The sequence below is a fragment of the Quercus suber genome, unplaced genomic scaffold, assembly GCF_002906115.3.
Source record: "Quercus suber isolate HL8 unplaced genomic scaffold, Cork oak 2.0 scaffold_272, whole genome shotgun sequence".
In the NCBI taxonomy this organism is placed as follows: domain Eukaryota; kingdom Viridiplantae; phylum Streptophyta; class Magnoliopsida; order Fagales; family Fagaceae; genus Quercus; species Quercus suber.
Genome location: NW_027069728.1, coordinates 740,525 through 765,112, shown reverse-complemented (window position 1 = coordinate 765,112; position 24,588 = coordinate 740,525). Strand labels below are relative to the sequence as shown.

The window sequence follows — 24,588 nt, the reverse complement described above, 5'->3', positions numbered from 1 at the left end:
CATTAATTTGTTAAGTGTTTTATAACTCAATTGACTAGCACTTTTTTTAGTATTTCTAATATAGACATCTAAGATTAAAATCTCTTGTTCTAACTTTCATATTATTATAAAAAAGAAAAGAAAAGAAAAAGACATATGTTTGAATTATTATCATTATACTATCTCTATAAAATAGGGAGGATTTCATTCTAATTTTAAAATTGAACGGCATAACGATAATTTCAAAAAATTCAAACGATATAGTTCTTGATTAGTTCAGTTGACGTTCCTATCTCTCCTAAACATCCAACATGGTGTTAATATTATCTTATTACCATCGCATACTCTTGGTGTAATGGTCACTCTACGAGTATAAGTACTTATGGAGTGTGGGGGGTTCAAGTCTCCATGAGAGATTTTCACATACATATACACTTAATACACATTTGGATTGCCTCTACAGAGAAGCGTCTTGCATTTGGTTTTTTTTTTTTTTAGAAGTCAATTTTCACATGATTATGCATTATTCAGTGGGTCCCGTGCACTGTTCCCGAGACCCACAAATACTTTATTAAAAAAAAAAACTTAACTTTAAAATTAAGCCTCATAATACTATTCATACATTTAAAAATTATTTTGTTATAGTGTTTTCAGTTTTCAGCAAAATAAGCGGTATCCAAACGGACTCTTAGATTAGATTAAAATAGAAATTCTATCTTGTATTAAAAAAAAAAAATTATCTTATTTATTTGATTAAAACAGTTAATATTAATTTAAGTAACCATGACACACTCTCTCTATTTTAATTACCAATTTTTCTCCAACATTGCCTTCAATTTCACGAACATCCTAGTCAGAAATTAGACTTTTTAAATTTTTTTAAGACACAGTCGCCACTTGGCAGTAGTACTGTTGATTATTATTATTATTTTAAAAAATGGTCTGCACTCTGCAGTCTGCAGCACCTAATCAGCAGCATACCAAGCATATACTACCCGCCATTCTTCTCGCAAACCCATTTCCTCCCCCTCCCCTTATCGAACTCTCCGAAACAAGACACACAGATAGAGAGAGAGAGAAAGTAGTGAGTATATCGCCATGAAAGCTCTACTCAATCCAGAGCTTTCTTTCTCATCCATATCTCAATTCCACACCAACAAGCTTCGTAATTTCACGCATTCGCCTAACCAGACCTCTCTCCGATTTCCCTCGAAGTATCGGATTGGCAAAGGCGCTTGTTTGGTTGTGAAAGCTGCGCTGGACTCGGCTATTATGGACCAGTTGGGGCTCTCCGAGTCTGATATTCGGAACCCGTCCGTTTCGACTTCGTATCGGAGCTCCGAGTTGCCGAACCCGAATCAGACTCTGCTTGATGCCCAAGCTAGGGTTTGCACTGGCCCCATGCAGACCAGGCCGCTTAGTGAGGAACAAGCTTTTAAGGTTTTCGATACCATCTTAAGATCAGGTTGGAAATGTTTATTTTTATTTTTATTTTTTGTTGATGTTTTGTCTTTTTGTTCAGCCAATATTACTTTCAAGCAGTTCATAATTAGCGTAAAAGCTAAGCGAATTAGATTCATAAGAGCAATACATTAGATTCCTCAATTACATTGGTTGCATACTTGAATTGACCAATAAAAATACAAATAAATTTTTTTTTTTTTTGAGGACAATTAAATTCAATACTTAATTGGAAATCTAGTGTATTATATCTAATTTTTACCATCATTTCTCATTTTATTAGATTATTAATATGTTTTTATTTTTTTCGCTTTTTTGGGAAAATATTAGAATAATGGTTAAATGACTAAATTTACCATTTTATAGGAGAGAGATTTTGGGACAGTTGTTAATTAATCATGATATTAGAGCAGGTGTGTTTGGGATTTCATTTATCAAGGGAGAGTTTGGGTCCACACGCGAGAATGAGTATTATAAATGGATAAATGATTAAATTTATTGTATCCTAATATCTTAAGTTTTTTGGACAATGGGTAATTTACCAGGAAATTTTATCCTCAAGAAATGTGGAGCACTTAATTATTCTATAGCCTTTAATTTACATATGTGCTAGAATTTTTCTAGGATTGCTTTCAATTATGTGTACTCATGTTGTGACTTAGCTATTTATTAGACATAAAAGGTGTGTTTTATGTTTCGTGTTTAATGTGTTAGCTAAGGGAGAACTTAAAGATGAATATAAAGTTTCAAGAGCACAGTTGGGGGCTTTTTTTGCGGCAATGACAATCCGTACCAATGCCTTTCCGCAAGCAACTCAATGGAGTGAAGGGGAAAAGCTTGCAATTAACACATTCTGGCCACTCTTGGTTCGTGTGCTTCCTCCTGATATAATCTTCATTGCGGATCCTGAAGGCTCCATAATGGGATTAGGGAGTTCTATTGGGCCCCAATATGTTGGCAATTGCGCTACTGAGATGAGATTGGTTGGTGCCCTTAGGGAAGTTTTGGCCGGTGGTCATCTTGGATATGAGGAGGTCCAAGGTATTTTAAGAGATGTTCTTCCGCTGAAAGTAGATGATAAGGAATCGTCAGGTGTAAGTGAGTCATTGCTTTCGGCCTTCTTAATAGGTCAGCGTATGAACAGGGAAACAGATCGTGAGTTAAAGGCATACTGCCTTGCATTTGATGATGAACTTGGTATAGGTTTTACTTTCATTTGTGAGCTTATGTTGGCTTATGAGTAATTCTGCAATATAATTTGAAATATGTAATTTCTTTTGGTTGATTTATTCATCTAATTATATTCAGGTCCTCCTCCAGTTGCTGACGTTAGATCATTGACTCATTATGGTGAACCTTATGATGGAAACACACGTTACTTCAGAAGCACATTGTTTGTTGCTGCAGTTAGATCCTGTTATGGTGAATCTTGCTTGCTTCATGGTGTTGAATGGATGCCACCAAAGGTCAGCCGTCAACTTAAAAGAATTAACTAATTCTTCTTGATTCCAATAAGAATCTATTTAATATAGAGTTTTGATGTTGCCAGTGATGCATCTCAATTTTTAAATAAGAATTCCACGTGAAAGTAAAAAAGAAAGTAAAAGCATCCCATGATTTTACTGTCTTTGACCTTTTTTCTTGCTGCAATAAAAATGTGGCCTTCCATGTAAATTTTCTCATGATGTTTAAATGTTTCTTGCTAATATCTAATTCTATAGTGTCATTTTTTCTGAAACTTGTCCTACTTGGGCTGTGAATTTGAATTCAGGGGGGCATAACTGAAGAACAAATGTTAAAGTTTATGGGAGCAAATACAAGCTTATCCCCATTGCATGCAAAAGATCTTCTTGAGGTCTCTGTAATTTGCATTTTGCATTCCATTGGGACATTTTTTCTCTTATTTTTTTTTTAACTTTGTTATTATTATTTCAGGATGAGGAGGTTGGTTTTGCTTACGTAAGTCAACGTGAAGCTCACACATCTCTGTATGAAAATCTAACCAAATAGTACTATTCCAAGCCTTTTTATTTTTTTTGGTTGCAAAACGTATCCCATTAATCCCCTTATTTCTGTGAAGGAATATTTGTTTTCAGTGCACCAAAAAGAGAAAAAATAAAAACTGAATTTAGTTGGATTTGTTTTTGAAAATTAAATGATTAAGTCCTTTATATTAAAGATAACATTATTTTGCCGTCTCAGTTTGAATGTGTTTCCCCTGAGTTTATGTTAAACTAGTTACTTTAAGGAGCTAAGATTATGAGATTTTCATTAACCATCTGAATCTTTAATTTACTTCCTGCTAACAAGGATAGAGAGTTACAGATGCTTTTTCCCTATTAGTCTCTGATAAAACCAAAGTGCATCAAGGTTCAAGTCAAGTTTGCCATAGAAAGCACTTGCTTCTATCATCTCATTTGAGAAATCAACTAAAGATGCTTTTTACTTGTCTTAATGGATCACCTTTATTGAATGAATGCTTTTTTATTTTTTTTTGTCAAGATAATTGTGTCTTCTTTGAAATTTTACACTAGGTTGAAGATACACAAACACCTATGTTGTTCATTCCTTTTCCGGTCTAATGCATTCGACATGATAACTAAAAGAGATTTAAATAAAAATAGAAGTGATTTTCCAATTACATCTTTTTTAGGCTCTAGTTCTAACATTTTCTTTTTCTTCCTCACTTTTGATTTTCAAATAAAATTATGGATGCACTCAATCGCTTCGTGCTCTGTTATTTAAGTTATGGATTTCATCTTCTAAAGTATTTTGGTACTGAGATTCCTTGATTCCTTATATTATGCTTTAAAAGAAAATTCAGGGGTAGGAGGAAGCCCCTAGAAAATTATAAATCTTTTGGCGTACCTTGTGTGCGCTCTAGGTTTAACATGTCATATTTACTGACACTAAACAGTTTGAAGCTAATAGCAAGATTTTTGTGATTTCAGTTGATGCTCATACTTATAAAAAGATTATTATTGCAGATATTCATTGATTGGTGTGAGGGAGCATATAAAAAAGCGCCCCCCTCTGGCAACAGCTGAAAAGGTTCAGCAATTTGTGAAGGTGAGACCCGTCATTATTTAACTACAGTATTATTACCTTTTACTGTTGGTCATTGCTGCTTCTTGATGAATACTTCATGGAGTGAAAAAACTCAAATGGCCTTTTAGTATATAAAAATCTAGATTCTTCCATACATCAGAATTTACAGCAAGTTAAAATGTTTCTAAATTGTTTTTATTTACTTAATCTGCAATTGATGTACCTACTTTAAAGTAAATTATCAGTCATGAACATCACATGCATGTTTATGTGTGTGTACATAAAACTAGTTTTTAGGATGAAAATTTGTCAACCATCCTTGTAAGTCTGAGGAGCCCGGTTGTCCAGAATGTAAAAAGTTTCATTTTCTGAACAGGCTCGAGGGAAGGAAGCAATGGTTGCTGGATTTTATCATGATGGTTATGAGGAACCACTGTTGATGCTTATGAAGAGAAGAGGTGTTCATTCTGGCTTGGTAGTGAAGGTCAGAACTTTGCTTTTATAAATTCTATTGCTATGTTGGATTTTTATAAATTTAACTTTCAACAACTTTGCATTGAAAGGGGATCTGCTTATTAAGAACAAGGGGTTTGCTTGCTCTCATTTAATGTCAAGATGGTCTGGTATATTGTCATTCAGTAATTCAAGTATCCACAAGGTATTCCAAGCTAACCACTTGATATAATCTGATTATGCTGTTAATGTAGGGTGAGGAAGGGGCCCTCTCGATGACAACAAGATTGCGGTCAGCTAGCATTTCAAAAGGATTTCCTGTAAACTACTGCTCAGGTTTCCGTTCACTAAGTATGGTGTCTGCTTTCGAAGTTGATGGTTTGTATCATTTTGCTACCTTATCTTCATTGTGTTCCCTTGTATTCACGTATTTATCTATGTATTTAGTTGAGAGTATGTACTTCACTTTTGTCGATCAGTTCAGTTGATTGAGATTCTGGCACCATTCTTTTATCATTAATACTGCAACCTTACAATTTACTGTTGCAGGTGTATCACGTCAGAATTTCAATCTTGAGGTCAATGCCATGGACTATGGTTTTGAACCTACTAATACTCCAAGAACTGATAGATCGGTAGAGTTTCTGAGTTCTCTTCTATTCTCTTTTCTGCATGGATTATCATCTGACCTTTCTTTTGATGAAAACACAATCGGCAGTTGGCAGCCACATTACTGATAATAAATTATTTAAATGTTGTGTTCTACCTCCTAAGTATTTCCATGAAGTTGTCATTTGGGCAGTCAAGGAAAAGGATATCAGTTGCAGTGGCACTAAAGGCAGAGGGAGTGGGGAGGGGAGGCCCATGATTTTTAAAATTCCTCCCTCCTATTACCAAAAGATTATATTGCCTCCTTCTAACGTGATCTTAGATTGTGACCACGAATTTCAGCCATTAAGATTTTTAAAACAAAACTTCAAAACAACATGAAAAATGGATTTTTGAGTGTTTAACTATGTTTGTAGAAGGAGAGATTGCCAGGAAATTTGGTATAGAATCATTTACAAATGATTTTAGAATAATTAAAGAACGTAGAGCACAAAAGCACAAATTTGTAAGTAAAAGCTAATTTATGAAAGAAAATATATGTTTTGAGCATTGGAAAAATTATTTTGATATAACTTTTACTATATAAAACAATAACACACGTCATATTAAAAGGCATACTTGATAGTTGATACATATACTACTCACACAAGTATTAGCAATTTTTCCTGCAACCTGTGCGAGAAAAATTTCTGGCTTTGATATCGTGCAGTTGTAACCTAGTTAGCGTTGAATCCATTTTTGTAGTTCTACTTAAATTCATTTGCTACCTTCGGCATTTTTAACTTTTTATGACAAGTAATTATATTTTCTGCAAGTACAGGTCTCAAAGAATATAGAATTGGGTCTAGCAGCTCTTCATGGTGAAAAAGGGCCTGCTTATGATCGGATCGTCTTAAATGCCGGAATAGTAGATCACTTGCTGGGATGTGATGGTGCAGAGGACATATCCGCGGCCCTAGATAGAGCCAGAGAAGCCATTGACAGTGGCAAGGCTTTAAAAAGGCTTTTAAATTACATTAAAATCTCTCACAAATTGAGCTAAATTAGGTCCAACCGGTGCTTGCAATTTTTGGCTTGTCTTTTGTAGGTTAGAATTGTAATTTTGTATTTTTTTACACGTTAGTGGATATTGATAAAGAAAGACAGAGAACTAGAGCCTTTCTTCCTTTTTTTCCCCTTTATTTGTAAAATTAGCTCAGCTGCCACCTGCCACCTGCCAGCCTCATAGTTTCATTTATTTCTCCCCAGTTATCATCCTTCGTCTGTCATTGTGTCAACAGTACAAGAGTATCCCCAAATATTAAAATAGCAGTGTCAAAAAGGTTGATTTTGGAGTTTCTTTATTGAGTTTTCGTGTCTTTTTGCATGAATCTATTTTGATGATTGTTACTTGGTTATTTTTACACATATATTTCTTATTTATTGAATTTTGATAGGAATGATGTGGTATTATATTGATAAAAAATTTGAGCTACCTTCTAGTACAATTGTGCCATAATCATATGCAAGTGCGCACACAGCCAAAACTTACTGGATTCTAATTTCAAATTAAAGCTACATATACAATATTAACAGGCATGCTGGATAAACTTAATGCAAATATTGGGATACGAAATGATATTAGAAATACAAATAAGCTTTTAACATATGTGAGAGATTGACCCCAGCAAAGCAAGGTAATGGATTAATTGTTATTTATACCCAAAATTAGCAGTTTAACAAAGGACACAACCACAGTAATAATCACCACAATCCAAAGCAATAAAAATAAAAGTTAAAAAGAACATACAAAGCAATAAAAATAAAAATTAAAAAGAATATACGAATACTGACGATGAAGTGGAAAACTTTAGAAAAACTCTTTAAGAGAATAAATACTCAAGGTAACCAACCCCACAAGAACTTTCTGATGATGAAATGGAAAACTTTAGAAAGAAATTTTTAAGAGAAAAAATACTTAAGGATAACCAACTCCACAACTTTTCAATTTAGAAGAACCAGTTGTTACCAAAAATTCATACAATAAAAACAAAAACTTGGTCCCAAAATTTAGGGTTGGTTATTGATCCTCAACAGATTAGCTAGGATTAGCCACATATATTCTTTCCTCTATTTTATTTTATTTGAAATCATTCTCTCTATTACTTCTTTAAATGATATGTCTTTTTTTTTATTAATTCTACTAATGTAATTTTTGGCCCTCTACACTTTTTCCCCCTTAACTTGGTCACTCTTTCTTACAATGCATTAATCTTTCTCCTTGAACATGGCCAAATCATCTCAAGCATTTAGTCTTATCAAATTTTCCTTTTTAACTTAATAGGCATTTTACTATCACACAAAACTCCTAGTGACGGAGCCACATTGGGGCTGAAGGGGGCCTTGGCCCCCAAAATATTTGAAAAACAATTAGTAGATAATATTAATATGTGAATTACTCCGACTAATTTAACAATTTACAAGGATTAGATATGCTTTTGGCCCCTCAAATCATGGATAAATATTCTATAATGTTATTTTTACAACATTTTTGCAACAAATTTTTACTTTCACAACAAATCCTAAGTGAAAAATTGTTATTCATTGTTATAGGTAGACAAAAAAGTAATTTGCTGTAAACAACCAATTTGCAATACAAAAATCTAAATATTATTACATATATAATAATATTTAGATTTTTTTATTGCAAATTGGTTGTTTCTTATTAGACTTTTATTGAAATTTGAGTGATTGTTTATCTAATTTATTTTGAAAATAGAGGTCTATAGGAAAATTAAAAACTATTGACTCATTCTTTTTTTCAAATTTTTTTCTTGATTTTAATAAATACATATTTTTCGCACACATTGAGCTATAAAATATTTAATTAATATATTGAATTGCATTTACATTACCATCTGAAACTATTATACATAATAGGAATATAATTGATATATACAAAGAAAAAATTATTTATTATTTGAATCCTCAAAGATAAAATTTTGGCTCTGTTGTTGAAAACATCAGGTGCTTTTCCATTTTACAAGCATTGTGCTATAATCTCCTTTTTCCTGATTAGATGAGTGTTGCTCAACTTCATTTTTCAAGCTTGGTGTTTGAGGATTATAAGTTTCAAGAGAATTCATAAGATTCACGTTCTCAAAAGCTCTGCATACACAGCAAGCTCTGATCACACGCGCAGAAGAGAGGCGACAGAGATGGAGGCTGGAAGCTTCTAGTTTCAGGGAAAATAAGTGGGTTGGGCTGGGTTGAGCCTGATCCATTGTGTGAGGTCCGACTCGGTCCCTTAAGCCCAGATCCAAGTTGTAGTCAGCTTTGGTCCCGGACCAAAATCCATTAGGCCCATTCGCACGTAAACTAGAGAGCCCTTAGGCCCTTAGGCCCTCAGTCCCTTGGAATAAAAATCTGAAACCTTTTTTGTTTTTGTTTTTTTTTGATAAAATGATCTGAAACTTTTTTGTTCAGTCCACATTCAAAACAGAGAAATGATATGTACATAATATTTTCACAATATTTTTATAATAAATTTTATGTGGCAAGTTGTTACAAGTTGTTATTGGTGAGATAGAAAAATAATTTCAATGATAGGTTCAAATTAGAACTAATAACAACAAATCACCTATAATTTGTTGTGAAAATGTAGTGAAAATATTGTGTATGTAATATTTCTCTTCTAAATAAGTTTCCAACACTCATTTTTTTATTTTTTTTACTGATAACAGCACTATCGCTTTTTAAAATAAAGTCCAATCCCTTTCAATGCTTAGCTTAAGAGTCTGTTTAGAATCTACTTATTTTGCTGAAACTAAAAACTTTTTGCTGAAAGTACTATAGATAGAGGTAAAAGTTAGCTGAAATAGTATGGTGGGACTTATGAATAGTATCAAAAGTGTAGTAGGGTCCATAAATAATACAAAAAATAAGTTAAATAATAAAATAAATTGACAAAAATAATTTTTGCCAAACACACACACTAAACCCTTATACTTCAGATTTAAACCCACCTCCCTTTTAAACAAACTGTCGGCCCACACACTTAAAATAAAAAGGGTCCACTAGCATGCCATCATATTGTCCATTTTTAGTTCTCAATAATAATAATAATAATAATAATAATAATAATATTGTCCATTTTTACATGTTAGTCCTTACTTTCTCATATTTGCATTATGCCATCATGCTTTGTCATATTTGACTTTTGGTCCATAAACTTGTCATGTTTGCATTTTAACTTAAAATTTCCTACATTCATATTTTGACCTCAAAATTTTCCCAAAATTTCATTTTGACCAAACACTTTTTGATATTCATATTTTGACCTGAATTTTTCCCAAAATTGCATTTTGACCCATAAATTTATTTTGGACCCCAAATCCTTCTAAAATTGCAAAAAAGCCGACCAACTTTTCAACAATTACAAAGAGGCCCCTTAACTCTTTGGAAAGTTGTTTGAAAGCACCTAAACAACTTCCAAGATCTTTTAATCATCTTTAAATCCATATTTTTTCTTGCCTTTGTTTAAGATAATTGCTTGGAAACTTGTTTGATGTTTATACTTGTAGCTTTGTGTTTGCCTTTTGATGATTAAGAGCATCCACGTTGTTGGAGCAATAAATTTAGCAATTTGGCACTACAAATAGTTACTTTATCTATTTTACCTTCTCACTTTACAAAACATTCAATATCAGTGGTTTTATTTTAGCTTTCAACATGATAAAATAATATAAACAACACAATACAATACTATATTCACTATAGTAAACAACAATCACAACCGCCACCACCACTGCCATCGCAACTGCCACCACCTCCACTGCCACCGCAACCGTCACATAATAGCAAATAATTTGAACACACTATTGAAATTATTTTTTTCTCACCAATATTAGCTAGTAATAACCTACTATTTAAGATTTATTGTGAAAATATTGTGGTAGTATTTCTTGATTTTAATTTCTTATTATTCTTTATTTGATTTTTCCCTTTATCTCTTTATTTGTTTTCATCCATACACATTTCTTTCTTTTCTTTTTTCCTCTTTTTTCTCCTCCACACACGTATACTTCCTCTTCACTCTATCTTCATTTTCATTATTCTCTCTCTCTCTCTCTCTCTCTCTCTCTCTCTCATACACACATAGAGATCGGCGGATAACAAAGGCTAGAGAGAGTTAGCCTTTTAAATCAACGTTCACGAATTGCGCCACGTTCGCTCCACCGTCGCTTGCCCTCCCCCTACCATAGCTTAAATGGATTAGTTTTGTTGTCTTTTTTTTTTCAATTTTTTTTTATCGTTTTGATTTGATTATTTTTAAGATTGTGATTTGAGTTTGTGTTTTGATTGTGATTGAGTTTAGATAGGGATGTTTGAAAGAGAAAAGATCTGGAATGGTTGAGTGGAGGAAAAAAAAATGAAAGGGAGAAGAGAGATTGACGAGATTGGAGAATGAGGTGAGGTGGAGGAAGAGAAAAAATATAAGTGTAGGATAGAAAGAGTGGAGAAGTGAAGAGTGAGGAAAGAGAAGCAACAAGTAGAAATAAGAAAGGAGGAGAAAAAAGAAAAGAAAAGAAAGTATTAAAATATTTTGACCAATGTGAACGCAACATAATTATTATTTTTTATTTTATTTTATTATTTTATTTTTTACCTTTGAGCTACAGTGCACAACCATTTTTGGTCATGCACTGTAGCTGAGAAGCCAAAATTTTTTGTTTTAGCTCCACCAATGCAGCCTTAGTTTGTAATTGGTGGTGCTAAAAATAGCCATATGGCTTTTTAGCATCACCAATAATAATTCTCTCAGATGCTATGCTTGAGTGCCTTTTGCTTTGATATTTTTGATCCCACATTTTCCCCAAAATTGCATTTTGACCCAAAAATTCCCAAAATTCCAATTTGGCCAAAAATATTTCTAAAATTGCAAGAAAGCCCTCCAACTTTTAAAAAATTACAAAGAGACCCTCGACCCTTGAAAAGTTATTTGAAAGCATTCAAAAAACTTGCAAGTAGGGATGGTAATGGGGTAGGGCGCGTCCAAAGGATGGGGTCTTTGTGCAAACATGGTTTAGTCTTACCCTATCCTTGGCCTACCCCGCATTACGAGGAAAATTCTCCAGTTGTTACTACTCCTTGGGATGGTGAGTGTTTTGCAAATGGAAGAGCATTGTTGAATCAATTCATTGATCATTATGATACAAAGATTGCATTTCTAGCAAGGATGAGTTGACGTTGCCCAGCAAACATCCAAAAAATGAATGAGAGGATGCATGAAGATGCAAAAGATGAATTTCTTGTTTCAGTCTCTCAATTTGTTAGATGGTGTGCTATAATAGCTTCTTATCCTAGAGAACCAAACCAAATAATTTTGGAGATGATAGATGTCATTGATGCAAACCTCATAATCAATGTGCACAAACTTTTCCCACCCATGAAAATTAAGTGGTATGCTCCGAGTTTTGATCTGTTCAAAGAGATTGATTTAATTTCTTATTCTTTTAAAACTTACAAGTAATTCATTTATTTTCTAACTTTTCGTTATCTCCACACTACAAGAAAATAGTGTTTATAGCAACGAAATTTTTTGTTGCAATAAGTTTCATTTTGTTGCAATAAACCTCTATTGCAACAAATTTTTTTTGTTGCCCATAAAGTCTGTGGCAATAGAATATTGCAACAAAAATTTCGTTGCAATAGAGTTTTGTTGCAATTAGTTTGTTGCAATAAAAGATTTTTATTATTATTATTAAAAATACTTTATTGCAAAAAAAAAAAAAATTGTTGCTATAATTTAATGCAACAAATTTTTTGTTATGATAGGTTACTGCAATAGTAATTTTTGTTGCAATAAAGTACCTCTGGAAACGTATTGCAACAAAATTTTTGTTGCAATAGATTACTGCAATAGTTTTTTTTATGCTTGTTTATACTTCATTTTCAAATGCTTGATTTTCAAATGCTTTAACCGTATTTGGCACACCTCATCTCTCTTTTCCCGCTTAAAACGTATAGCCCATGGCCTATAAATGATTTAATTTCTTTTTTTATTAGTTGTAACAAGTAGTTCATTTAATTATAGTAGTTAATTTATTTTATAATCTTTTTTTTTCTCCATTCTCTAGTTGTTACTATTTGCTGGAGTGATGAAATTTTTGAAGATGGAAGACAACTTTTTAATCAAGTGATTAATAACTACGATGCAAAAGACGACTCTTCTTGTTAGGAGATGAAGCAGCCATTGGAGTTGAAGCACCACTTGAAGCTCATTTTGGTAATAGGAATAATTTTCACAGGTATTTTACTGAACTATCCCAACAAATTTTTTATTGCAATAAGTTTCATTTTTTTGCAATAAAGCTCTATTGCAACGAAATTTTTTCGTTGTCCACTAATGCGATTAAGTCTGTGGTAATAGACTATTGCAATAAAATTTTATTGCAATAGTTTGTGGCAATAAAATATTTTTATGAATAAAAATATTTTATTGCAACAAAAAATATTGTGACTATAAATATTTCATTGCAATAATTTCTTCATCTTTGACATCTTCCATCTCCAAAATAATGTTGTTTGCATCTCTGAGATAAGCAACAATCGTTGCGCTCCTTTGTACAAAGTGAGAGATTGCAACCAGAAAATCTTCCTTGGTTGCTTCATGCAATTTCACATTCAATTTTCGAGTGTGTGATTCGTGACGTTTGCTCATCCTAACTAGAACAGCCCTCTTTGCATTATAGTTATCGATCATTTGATTAAAAGATCGCATTCCATCTTAAAAAATTCGATCACTCCAGAGAGTTGTGATAACTATAGAATGGAGATAAACTACTATAATTAAAATGAACTAGTAACAACAAATAAAAAAAGAAATTAAATCAAAAAATGTTAAAGAAACTTACCAATTGTTTCATGAATTTCTTGAAGGTATTGCTCCATCTGCTCAGTATTGTCTCCTAGTGGACATTGAGCTAAAAATTTAAAAAGAAAAACAATTCAGTAAATAAAAAATGAGAAAAAAAGAAAACTATAAAACTTACCAATGCGAGAATGAAGCGCTATAGGTACTGCTTCATCTTCTTCTTCAACTGCATGGGGTGCATCAACGCTCAACTTATTGATTTCATTGAAAATTCAATGAATGTTCCTTTTCAACATTCCCACTCTCTTAGGTACCATTTTTTTGAGTTGTTTGGCTACGGATTTTGCATTTGTGTGCGGGTAGTGGCCACTGCTCATATTTATAGGACATGAGCTATAGGTTTTAAGCGGGAAAAAGAGGTGAGGTGTGCTGCCAGATACGGTTAAAGAATTAATTTGAAAATCAAGCATTTGTATTTGGTAATTTGTCAAATAAAAGGCATTTTAATCTAAAATAAAAATTATAAATTGCTAACATGTAAATGAGCAATTTATAATTTTTATTTTAATCTAATGATCGATAACCACACTGCAAAGACGACTACTCTGGTTAGGATGAGCGAACGTCATGAAATTCACACTCGAAAATTGAATGTGAGATTGCATGAAGTAGCCAAGGAAGATTTTCTAGTTGCGGTCTCTCACTTTGTAAAATGGAGCGCAACGATTGCTGCTTATCTTAGAAATGCAAACGACATCGTGTTGGAGATGGAAGATGTCAAAGATGCAGAAATTATAATCAATGTCCATAAACTCTTCCCACTCACCAGGGGAATTATTTTGCACACTACAAGTGTTCTTCTATCCTTGGAGATTGCAAAATTTCTTGAAGAGGTGGACATTCCTTTTGCAGAGATCTGAGATCATATGATAATTTCTCGAGTAGTTAATGAATCAAAAAAGGACAAACATGTAGATCCACTCCTTTCTATCTTTACTTTTTGTCAAGGAAATGCACTTATGATGGATCATAGAACCATGATGGATAATAGTTAGTTTTGTTTGGGTAAATTGTTGTGACCAATAGATTGTTGATAACTAACTAGGATATTTGTATCCAAATTGAATTTCAAAAAATGTCTTTCCTGTTCTTCTTCTTGTTCTTGTTCTTACTCTTGTTTTTATTTCTATTGATATGGATATAGATTGAATTCTTATGTCATGTGTATGAGTTATGTTATTAATTTCAACTTAAACAAAGTATAAAGGAAAGAATAGAGAGAGAAAAGAATTGAGGAAAAAAAGTAGTAGAACAGGGTAACACAACACCCACCCATACCCATTTCTTCTTGAAATAGAAATAAATACTAGTAAAAAATTAAAAATTAATTGAAATTCAATTTTGAGATATGTGGGGTCAAGGCTTCACCCGGTCACGACACGTTGACGTGTAGGGCGAGTCAGTGATTTTTTTTGGACAGAGAGAGAGAGTGAGTGAGTGAATTGATTTTGTTTTTTGTCCTACTATTTATTTTGGACTATTTGTTAAAAAAAAAAAAATGAAAAAGGCAATTCGGATTTATTTATTTATTTATTTTTATCATTTGGGTTTTGTGCTAATTAAAGAAATTGAGAGTGAAGCTCGTTTTGGTAATAGGAACAAGTTTCACAGGTATTTTACTGAACTATCCCAACAAATTTTTTATTGCAATAAGTTTCATTTTGTTGCAATAAAGCTCTATTGCAACGAGCTAGCAAGCAAAACGAAAGACCAAACACATTTCAAGTTGCAAATCACAGAAAATCCATATCATTTCATACCTGAAAAATATAATAAAAAGAGATGCGAGGAAATGAGCAAAACTTTGAGAAACACTCTCCGAGAAGGCCTTGGACGGCTCTTATAGCACAGGAAAACCCAAGGTAAATCTCTCACTACAATAATGGCTCATCCCTCTCCATCTCTTTGTAACATTACTCCTAAATAAATAAATTAAACTCACAAACCACTCTCTCAGGAACATATTGTGGTTCTAAGAATTTCAAGTTCAACCTTCTTAAGACTATAAATAAAACTAATAATCATAACAAATACTAATTGATCCTAAGCTGCAAAACTTATTGGCAGGGTATATTGAGGGGTTCATCCATCCAAGAAGCAATGTCGTTGCCAATATCAGCAAAATCCCAGTCAGGAAGCTCGCTAGGGCCATCATTGTCAAACCCACAAATCTCAATGTCCTCCAAGCCGCTGTAACCATCGAAAAACTGGCCAATATTATCAAAGCAGAGAGGATCAAACTCAGACTCAGGCTCAAAATTGAGCTCTTGCTCAAATGGAACATCAGCAAATGTCTCGTCCATTAGACCAAATCGTCAGGTATCTGAAGCTCCGCCAAACTAATCTCGGCATTAGTGACCTCAACACACTCATCAGTGATCAGGTCAGTTGCATTACTTTTGGTGTTGGACGCAGAGGTCTCCAATTCGAGGACAGAAGCTGGAGATGTATGCGACAACACACCCTCAGAATCCTCAGAAGACACAGGTTGCGGGTTATTCTGTGAAGGAGATACCACAGCCGAAGACGCCGACGCATTATTGCTCTTTCCAGAGGAAGCAGAAGCCGTAACTGCAGGAGTCGCACTAGACATGGCCATAGCAGCTTCAAACTGGAGTCTCTTTCGCTCATAAGCTTCAGAAGCCTCCTCTGGAGTATTGTAAGTCCCAACCAAATCCTAGCTCCTTTGAATGGGTCTCGAATCTCAGCAGCCCATTTCCCCCATTTCCTTTGCCTAACCCCTCTATACTTGGAAGAAGAGGGTCTTCTAGATGGGGTTTTAGCCAAAACCCTTTTCTTCTGCCTGGCTTCAACAATATTGGGGGTTTGGTACCATTGTTGTTGTTACTGTCCTGACAAGAGCTCTCTGACTCAAGAGAAGAAGGCTTTGATTGTTGTTTCAAAACAAGGGGGAGATTAATTTCACGGATGAATTTTTTGCATTTCTTAGCCCTCCTATCCTCACACTCATCCTCGCTTGAAGATGAGTCAGTAGCATAAGGATCTGAACAGATCACACGGACTTTCCTCATCATCGTAATCGATGATTCTCCAGAGGGAATTGTTGCTGTGGATTTCTTAGACTTCGCGGGTTGTTTCCGAGGCTCTGGCATTTTATTTTTCTTTCTGAACAAAATCTCTCCAAACCCCTCAAAATACCCAGAAATTTTTTGAAGAAAAATAAATTAAAAAAAAAAAAATAGCAGACAAAACTGAAAAAAAAAAAATATATATATATATATATAAGGCTCTCTTCTCTCTCGAAAATCTCAGAATCACACTGATGGTATCAAGTGAGACCCCTCTCAGGAACAAGAAAAGAAAAGAAAATCTTTTTATATGAAAAGGCGCAAAACACTCTACTCCAGAACAAGTCCTGCAAACACCAAATCAAAATAAATAGAAAAACACATGTCAGATTCGTAACCAAAAACCCAGAAATCAAACCAGGGTTTAACAAAGATTTAAGCTTTGACAAAAAATAGTTAAAACCCACAAACCTTTTTAGCCTCAAACGCATCGAAACAGACGAGAGCACAAGATTCAACCTCTGCCTTAAACAGCAGAGAGTAAAACAACACACAGATTCGAAGGTAGCAATAGTGAAAATCCAGAGCTGCAACAGAGCCCCAATCGAAACCAAATCAAACTCAGCCGACATAAATCCGCTACCGCAACCTCCGCGCCTTGCACTTTTCCTCCTCGCAACACCAAACCCAACCTCTCTTCGTTCTAACAAAGAGAGAATAGCCCAAAAAGAACCAAAAAGAGAAAAAATTGTATCAGATACCAATAGATATAGATATCACAGCAAGGAAACGAAACCCAAAAAAGAGATTCAGAGGATTAGGAATCTATGGTCACGATTTTTTTTCTCTAAATACTGACAAAAAAGATCGGTTTGAGTTATTATCGATTTTGCAGAAATAGTGATATAGACCGACTAGACCCAGAGAGAGAGAGAGAGAGAGTATAAAAGACCTATGACTATTTTACAATTCAACACAGACGCAAATCTCTATAGAAACATCGTCAGAGAAAATAAATAAATCAAATACTATTATTTATCGAAAAACACAGACAGCAACAATAAACAAAACAAAAAAAAATTTGATTCCTAAAAAACAAATCCAAACGCTCACATAGTAAAGCATGTATACCTTCTTTGCCGGTCTTGTCTTTCTCTCACTGAATTAGCTCTCTCACTCTCTCTCTCTTAATGTGCCTATGTGCACGTCGCTATCTCTCTCTTTTCTCTCTCTCTCTCTGCGCTGGGTTTTGTTTCACACACTCTCTTAAACCTATTTCACCTTTTCCAAGCGGTCAAAACCTAGCATTAAAAAGAGAGATTAAAGGAGGTAAGTAAAAATTTAATAGGAAATTATTTATTTTTGGTATTAAATTTATTGTTGATGAGCTGGCATGACTATCTATAAAGATGCATGCACATTCATGGAACATGACCCATTTCCTAGTTCATAATAAAAAAAAATGGCCCATTTCCTTTGTTATGTCTGGCACATCACATCATTTATCATACATAACATACATGGTAAGGGGTCAGAGACGTTTGTTATAGTCATCAGGAGGAATCCTAGACTAACGTTCTCTTTGTGCGCGTGCCCCAAGCTTTCCGGATCCAACGGTGGTGGTTATGATTCTATAATTCTATTTGGGTTTGTATGGTAGACTCATTCGTTGGTTGGACACGCCCTTTTGAAGGAGCGTGGTGAGCTTTTTTGGGAAACACAGCGCCGCGATTCGGCAACGTACGATTCAGCAGCTCTTTCTGACGTTAATTGTGATTCTTTACGTTAATTTTAGACCTAAAATTGGTGTTATTTACGATACTCTGCCACTGAGGAAAAATTGGTGTTACCTCTCACTAAAGTATCCACACCATATATATAATATATCTCGCTCCCTAAAATGAATATTTTGCTCATATATATTTTTTGGCTTATTTCTAAAAATTAAATTAAATTAAATTCAAGTACCGATAAAAAATAGAAAAGGAAAATAATATTATTAACCATATGAATTTAGAAATCTCTTTTTTCTTTTTCTTGTGAAGATTCGCAATTAGTTCAATTCCTTTTTTAACATGATATATATATATATATTTTTTTTATCGTAGGATTCTTTTTGCTTCTTAAGAGCATCTGTATCAGGTGTGGTAAATGTGCTAAATGCCAAATATTTGGCACATTTACCACACCAAACAAAAAAATGAAGCTTTATGAGATGGGGCAAATCTCAAAATTTATACCATATTGCTACAGTACCGTTGCAAATTTGCAACGGTACGGACAGATGTGGCAAAATTTTTAATCTTTTATATTCTCTTTTCTCTCTCCTCTCTCTTCATTTTTTTTCTTTTCTCTTCTCTCTCACACACCGGCTCCCTCTCTCACATCAGACCAGCTCTTCCCTTCTCTCTCACTCACCGGCTCGCCATCGTCACTCAGATTCGATCGCCACTCCGATCGGATCATCGGTCTTCTCTCATCGCCATCGTCACTCCGATCGGCGAATCATCGGTCTTCTTTCATTGCCATCGTCACTCCGATCGGATCGCCACTCCGATCGGATCATCGGTCTTCTCTCATCGCCATCGCCACTCCGATCAGACCCAGCTCTTCTCTCATCGCCACTCCGATCGGATCATCGCCGTTGGAGGCTCAAGCGGCAAGGGCGAGGCCACTCCGATCATCGCCATCGTCATCGCCGCTCCGATCTCACCGATCGCTCTCTCTCTCTTTTTGTCTGTTGGTTGTTTTGATTGTTGGTGGTTGGCTGAATCTGAAGTTTGATGGTGGTAGGCTGATTGGATTGTGGGTGTGAGATTTAGGATGGGTATGAGATTTTGGTTGATGGTGGTTTTTTCTGGTGTAGGGGCTGATATTGGTTGTAGTGTTTGTTTGAGTTTTTTTTTTTTTTTTTTTTTTTGGTAGCAAGTGGCTGATATTGGTGGTCGGTGGTTGATCTGTGGCGATGGCCGGTGGTTGTGGGCTGTGGCGGTTGAGCTGCGGTGTGGGTTGTTGGTGCTGTTGCTGTTGTTGATAATAATGAATTAGGGATAATATATTATTTTAATGTGTAGGAAATATTATTTTAATGTATAGGATTGAATTATAAAACATCTGATAAATGAAATGTTGTAAAATGATATGGTAAAATAATAAAGTAGGTGTTTGATGTGGTAAAATGGCAAAAATTTTGCAACATCTGATAAAGATGCTCTAATATACCATAATAAGAATTTTTTGTACTTTATTCTGTAGATTCTTATTATTTGTTTTTTGAAAGCACAAAATAGCCACAAAGGCACCACGTAAATAAACAATTAAAGAAAAAATTAATGAAAGAAAAAAAAAAGTTAGAGGTCAAATATATTATGGTAGGGCCAATTAACTTTTTTTTCTTTTTCTAGTTCTAAACAACTAATCGCTAACCCGTGTGATGCACGGAATTATTTTAGATCAAATGTTAGCATGTTCAAGTTTAAACATTTTTCTAATTTTAATTATTGAAAGCTAAAAAGTCCCCAATGTAAGATCGTTTCCAAATCATCTAATTATTGTAGCAATATTATTATTTATACGAAGGAAATTTTTTTTAAAAAAAAATCACTTAGCTAAATCAAAAACTTTCATCCAACCAAATCAAGGCATTCCTCCATTTTCATACACGGCCAAGTCTACCTTAGGCTTGAACTCAAAATGATTTCATTTCTTTAAGTGTTGCACAGAATTAAATTTGTTTGTCTCAATATTATTTTACAATATAAAATTATTATGATAGATGATTAGAATAAAATCTAATGTTTGGGAAATTTTTTGAAATATAATTCAAATGTCTTAAAACTTAGTTAATAGAGTTTCTATTTTACCTAAAAGTGAAGATAGCCATAGGTCCAATTTTTATTTTATAGAATAGGATGTTACAGTTAGCTTCATACCATGTATAATACATTAGTTCATTATGATAGTTCCAAATAATATCCTAATACCTATCTATATGAGTTTTCTTTTTAATGATTCCATAAAGGATGGAGTTTAATAGAAGTCATTTAAGATCCAATGTATCCAATAATTTGTTTTTTAAAAAAATTTAATTTCAAAAGTCTTTTAATTGTATATTTTTTTAATCATAAAATAGACTCTATCTAAACTCTAAAGGAAAGCATTCAGAATGATCACATCATTGATACCATATCAAGATGGTTGCAAATAACAATATTATTATTCATGATTAATAGATGAACAATGAAACTGTGAATTAACAATTTAACAATTCAAATATCAAGTTTAAACTACAACAACACGTATACAAAAGACTTTAAATAAAACTTTAAAATACGATCCTAGATACTTGTCCATTCACATACAGCGAAAGTAACAAAAGTTTCAAAGAACAATATGTCAAGCAAAAATTATTCTCATATCAAGTCATTTACAGAAACCTTAAGCTAAGAAATCACTCTGCACGTACCCATCTTTTGCAAGCCCTTACACAACCTCCTTCACTCTTTAGAGCATAAGGAACCATATCATCAAACTACATAAACTAATTAGGACAATAGTTTGATATCCACCATAACAATGTGCAACTTAAGGTTGCTCTACTTTCTCCACCACTTCTACACCTTCTAAAACACCAAAAATACCCAACTTATTAAAATGAAGTTGTTTAATGAAATATCTTTTAAATTAAATCATTAAAATAATAAAAATGATTGAAAAAGATAAAGACTTTGTGAAAAAAAAAATTTTAATTTAAAAAATCAAACTTTTGCACTCACTAGGGGATATCAAATCGTTATGTTTTGACTCAGCGTGTAACGCCTTCATCGAGCATTGTCTTTGTGAAAAAGCTTAAATCATGAGTCCAATATTGAGGTCGGTTTGATAATAGCCTTAATAAACCGCTTTGTGAACCTGAAAACACCAAACAAAGAAACAAACTCAATCATTATCAGAACAATTAAACAACCAAAAAGAGGCAACAATTTCATTCAAATGAATAAACAATCTTTTGAAATTATAGCAGATGAAGAGGAATAGTTCTAAATCAAAACCTTAATTAAAACAAAATCTAACCCAATCACTTAAATCAAAACCAACTAATCAAGATACCAAAAACTAAATCCTATTAAACCCCCAAATTTAAAATAAAATTTTACTTTTTAAGCCTCTATATGTTTTGATGAAGATTTAATCTTTCAAAGATGGAAAACTCATAGCTTGTGTATAATTATCTTATGGGTAACATCTAATATAACAAAAGAGTAGCTAACTGACATTGACACCCAAAAATATATTATCTATCTAGAACCTTATTCAAAAGTTTTGAATTAAAATAACACAATTTAAAAATATTAGTAAACCAAAGTGCCAATTGGACATAAAAACCATAATTTCACTCCCACTAACAAATAAAGATATCTAGTAAGGGGAAAATCCTAAAATTAAAGTAAAAAAATCGCTAACCATTCTTTAAAGCCCATGTAGAATTTGATCTTCTATGATGTTTCCCAAGATTCTACTAAAAAGAATTGACTGGAAAAAGGAGGCTTGGTCATGTTGCTATAATATATGGTTTTAATGCCTCTAAATCATGTTACTTGCTAGTGTCACAATTCACATTCTATACATAAATATACTCTATTCAGTAGGATGGAAAGCTAATGCACTCGAATTTTATTCTTTGTTTAACCAAAGCTAGAACAACATGATTTTTATTACTCATTTTATAATTCATATGGTTACAGAAACTAAAGCCACAAACTGAGAACCATGCCCAACCTATTTTAATAAAGAAATGAATATAGTGAATTAAAATAATTACCTGTTGAGGTTTGAAAATTTTCAATAACTTCACTAAAAAATCGTCAAATATCCAAGGAATCAGCTGCGCCCACAATGAAGCCATTCTTGAAAAGGAGCAGCTCTTCTACTAACACCTTGTTGTGATTTTTATCCATGCCAAACTATCAGATATAAGTTTGAGAACATACAAAAATAAGCATATAAATGAAAGGAAAAAAAAAAAAAAAAAAGATTTACCACTGATTTTTTCAATAGAGGCTTACATAATTGCATTATAGATTCGCTCCTTCATCTATCCTAAAGTTTTCAGCAAGCAATCAACTATTTTCTATTAAAAATTACAGAACGTAAGGGTGTAATTTAGTCACAACTAACTATAAATCAGAAAACAAAAATGATTCAATTTTGCTTAATACCCAAATGAAATTAGAGAGTTAGGTGTTACCTGGGACGTTGATCTTGAAGATGTGGGCATTAGGGGATTCGAGCCAGTCCATGAGGGCTATCAATCCTGACCATTCTCAGAATATATTGAGCAATTCCAATCAATATATTTGAAAACATTGTAGCAGGAATGCCATAGCCCATAGAGGTTAGAGATTTAGAGTGAGAGAGGGAGTGCTTCTGCATTAGGTCTTTTTTGGCGTTAGCGTTAGGATTTTTTTTTTTTTAATGGAAGAGACTGCGTGCATGAGGTTAAGGATTTGGATGAAGGTTAGGGTTATTTTCAGTGCTTCGGATTATTTTCAGTGCTTTTTCTTAACGAAGAAAGGCCCAAGTTTTTGAGAACCAAGGCCCAAGTTTTTAGTTTAAAATAAAACCTAAAAGAAAATAATGGTGACATGGAAAATTGTGGGAGCTTCAGAGGTTTTGGTTATATAATAATAATAATAATATATATATATATATATAGAGATAAATAAATAAATAAATAAAGATTAAACAAATACATTGCCGACCAAGTCTCTAAACCAAACCTCGGTCATCTAAGTTACTAACACTAAGGGTGTGTTTGAATACCACTTATTTTGCTGAAATTGAAAAATTATTGCTGAAAGTACTGTAAATAAAGGTAAAAGTTAGTTGAAATATTACAATGGGACTTATAAATGGTGCCAAAAAGTGCAGTAAGACTGATAAATAGTAGCAAAAATAAGCTGAATAGTGAAATAATTTTAATTTTTAATCCTAACCAAAATGCACACTAAGTTGATAGAAGTCTCAATTAAGTTTCTCTTTTCATGTCACTATGGGTACCCCATAGAGACTAGGTAGTAGAATCCCTTATCATCGTCTAGGAGTGATATCTTATCCCTCCAGTAATAGTGTTATTGATAGGGCTCATGGTTTCTCTTTTCCATTCGGGGGTGGGGAAACAGTTCTAGTTTATAGGTTTTTTCTTCTTCTTCTCATCTAGTTATATGACTCTTCTAACATGGACGAAGTTTTAAGAAACTGGAATCACCTATCACTCAGTAAGGACAAATGGGCAAGAGTCAATCTTGAAAGCGATTCGGATGTGACAACTAATGAGTTCATTCTTGCAACTTTTTAACCCGTAGAGTTTTAAATGTCGAGGCCATTGGTCGAACCTTCAAACCTTTATGGAAAGCACAGAATGGATTCCATATTCGAGTTGTGGGTAGTCACACGATCCTTTTTTTTTCAAAGTAAAGAGTGATGTCAAACATGTTTTAGCCATGGAACCATGGACTTTTGACAAGCACTTAGTTCTCTTACAAAAGTATGATGGTTCATGTCCAGTCTAAAATTTGAAATTTTCGAATATCAAGTTTTGGATACAACTACATGGTCTCCTAGTGAACAAGTTAAACTGGAAAATAGCTATCGAGGTGGGCAAATCAGTGGGATGTGTTTCTTATTCAAAGCATAAGGGGGACATGATAGGGGGTGACTTCTTGCGAGTGAAAGCAAAGATAGATGTCTCGAAACCTCTGTGTCATGGTTGGAAAGTTTTGTTAATGGTGATAGCGAAGGGTGGGTGTCATTCAAATACGAAAAAATGCTAAACTTCTACTATTGGTGTGGTATGGTAACTCACGATGACAAGGAATGTAGCATTTGGATAGCAAGTAAAGGGTCACTAGCAATGGACCAGTAGGAGTACAAAGCTTGGCTCAGAGCTTTATCGTCCACCTCGGGTAGGAAAACTTTCATGGCAATTGAAGGTTTTGGGAATGTGTTTGGGGAAGAAATACTAGCAAGGAAACCGATGAACGACGTATCTCCAAGCTCCGGCGCAGCCCCACCGTCCTTGGAAGTTACAGAAAC

At 33.7% G+C, this 24,588-nt stretch overlaps 2 protein-coding genes and 1 long non-coding RNA gene across 4 annotated transcripts; 1 reads left to right on the top strand and 2 right to left on the bottom strand.

The window, feature by feature from the left end:
- Nucleotides 1-924: 924 nt before the first annotated feature.
- Nucleotides 925-6,897, top strand: LOC112010092 (uncharacterized). Its single transcript, XM_024042431.2, has 10 exons — nucleotides 925-1,444; nucleotides 2,155-2,637; nucleotides 2,749-2,906; nucleotides 3,212-3,295; nucleotides 3,376-3,428; nucleotides 4,428-4,509; nucleotides 4,865-4,972; nucleotides 5,196-5,319; nucleotides 5,491-5,576; nucleotides 6,371-6,897. Exons 1-10 carry the CDS (start codon nucleotides 1,078-1,080, stop codon nucleotides 6,590-6,592), a joined length of 1,767 nt encoding a protein of 588 aa, XP_023898199.1. The 5' UTR covers nucleotides 925-1,077; the 3' UTR covers nucleotides 6,593-6,897.
- Nucleotides 6,898-15,191: 8,294 nt separating this feature from the next.
- Nucleotides 15,192-17,544, bottom strand: LOC111997305 (ethylene-responsive transcription factor ERF119). The gene is given in 5 exon segments (XM_024029385.2): nucleotides 15,192-15,776; nucleotides 15,779-16,135; nucleotides 16,138-16,297; nucleotides 16,300-16,841; nucleotides 16,966-17,544. Coding segments are annotated over 4 exon segments (1,050 nt in total). The 5' UTR covers nucleotides 16,579-16,841; nucleotides 16,966-17,544; the 3' UTR covers nucleotides 15,192-15,522.
- Nucleotides 17,545-20,786: 3,242 nt separating this feature from the next.
- On the bottom strand, nucleotides 20,787-22,971 carry LOC136070939 (uncharacterized). 2 transcript variants are annotated; one of them, XR_010632216.1, is made up of 4 exons: nucleotides 22,742-22,971; nucleotides 22,560-22,624; nucleotides 22,316-22,430; nucleotides 20,787-21,405 (listed from the first exon to the last, which is right to left on the bottom strand). It is a non-coding gene; the product is annotated as an uncharacterized LOC136070939 (long non-coding RNA). The 2 variants fall into 2 exon arrangements; XR_010632215.1 differs by having other exon boundaries at nucleotides 22,316-22,457; nucleotides 22,742-22,969.
- Between the last annotated feature and the right edge of the window lie 1,617 nt (nucleotides 22,972-24,588).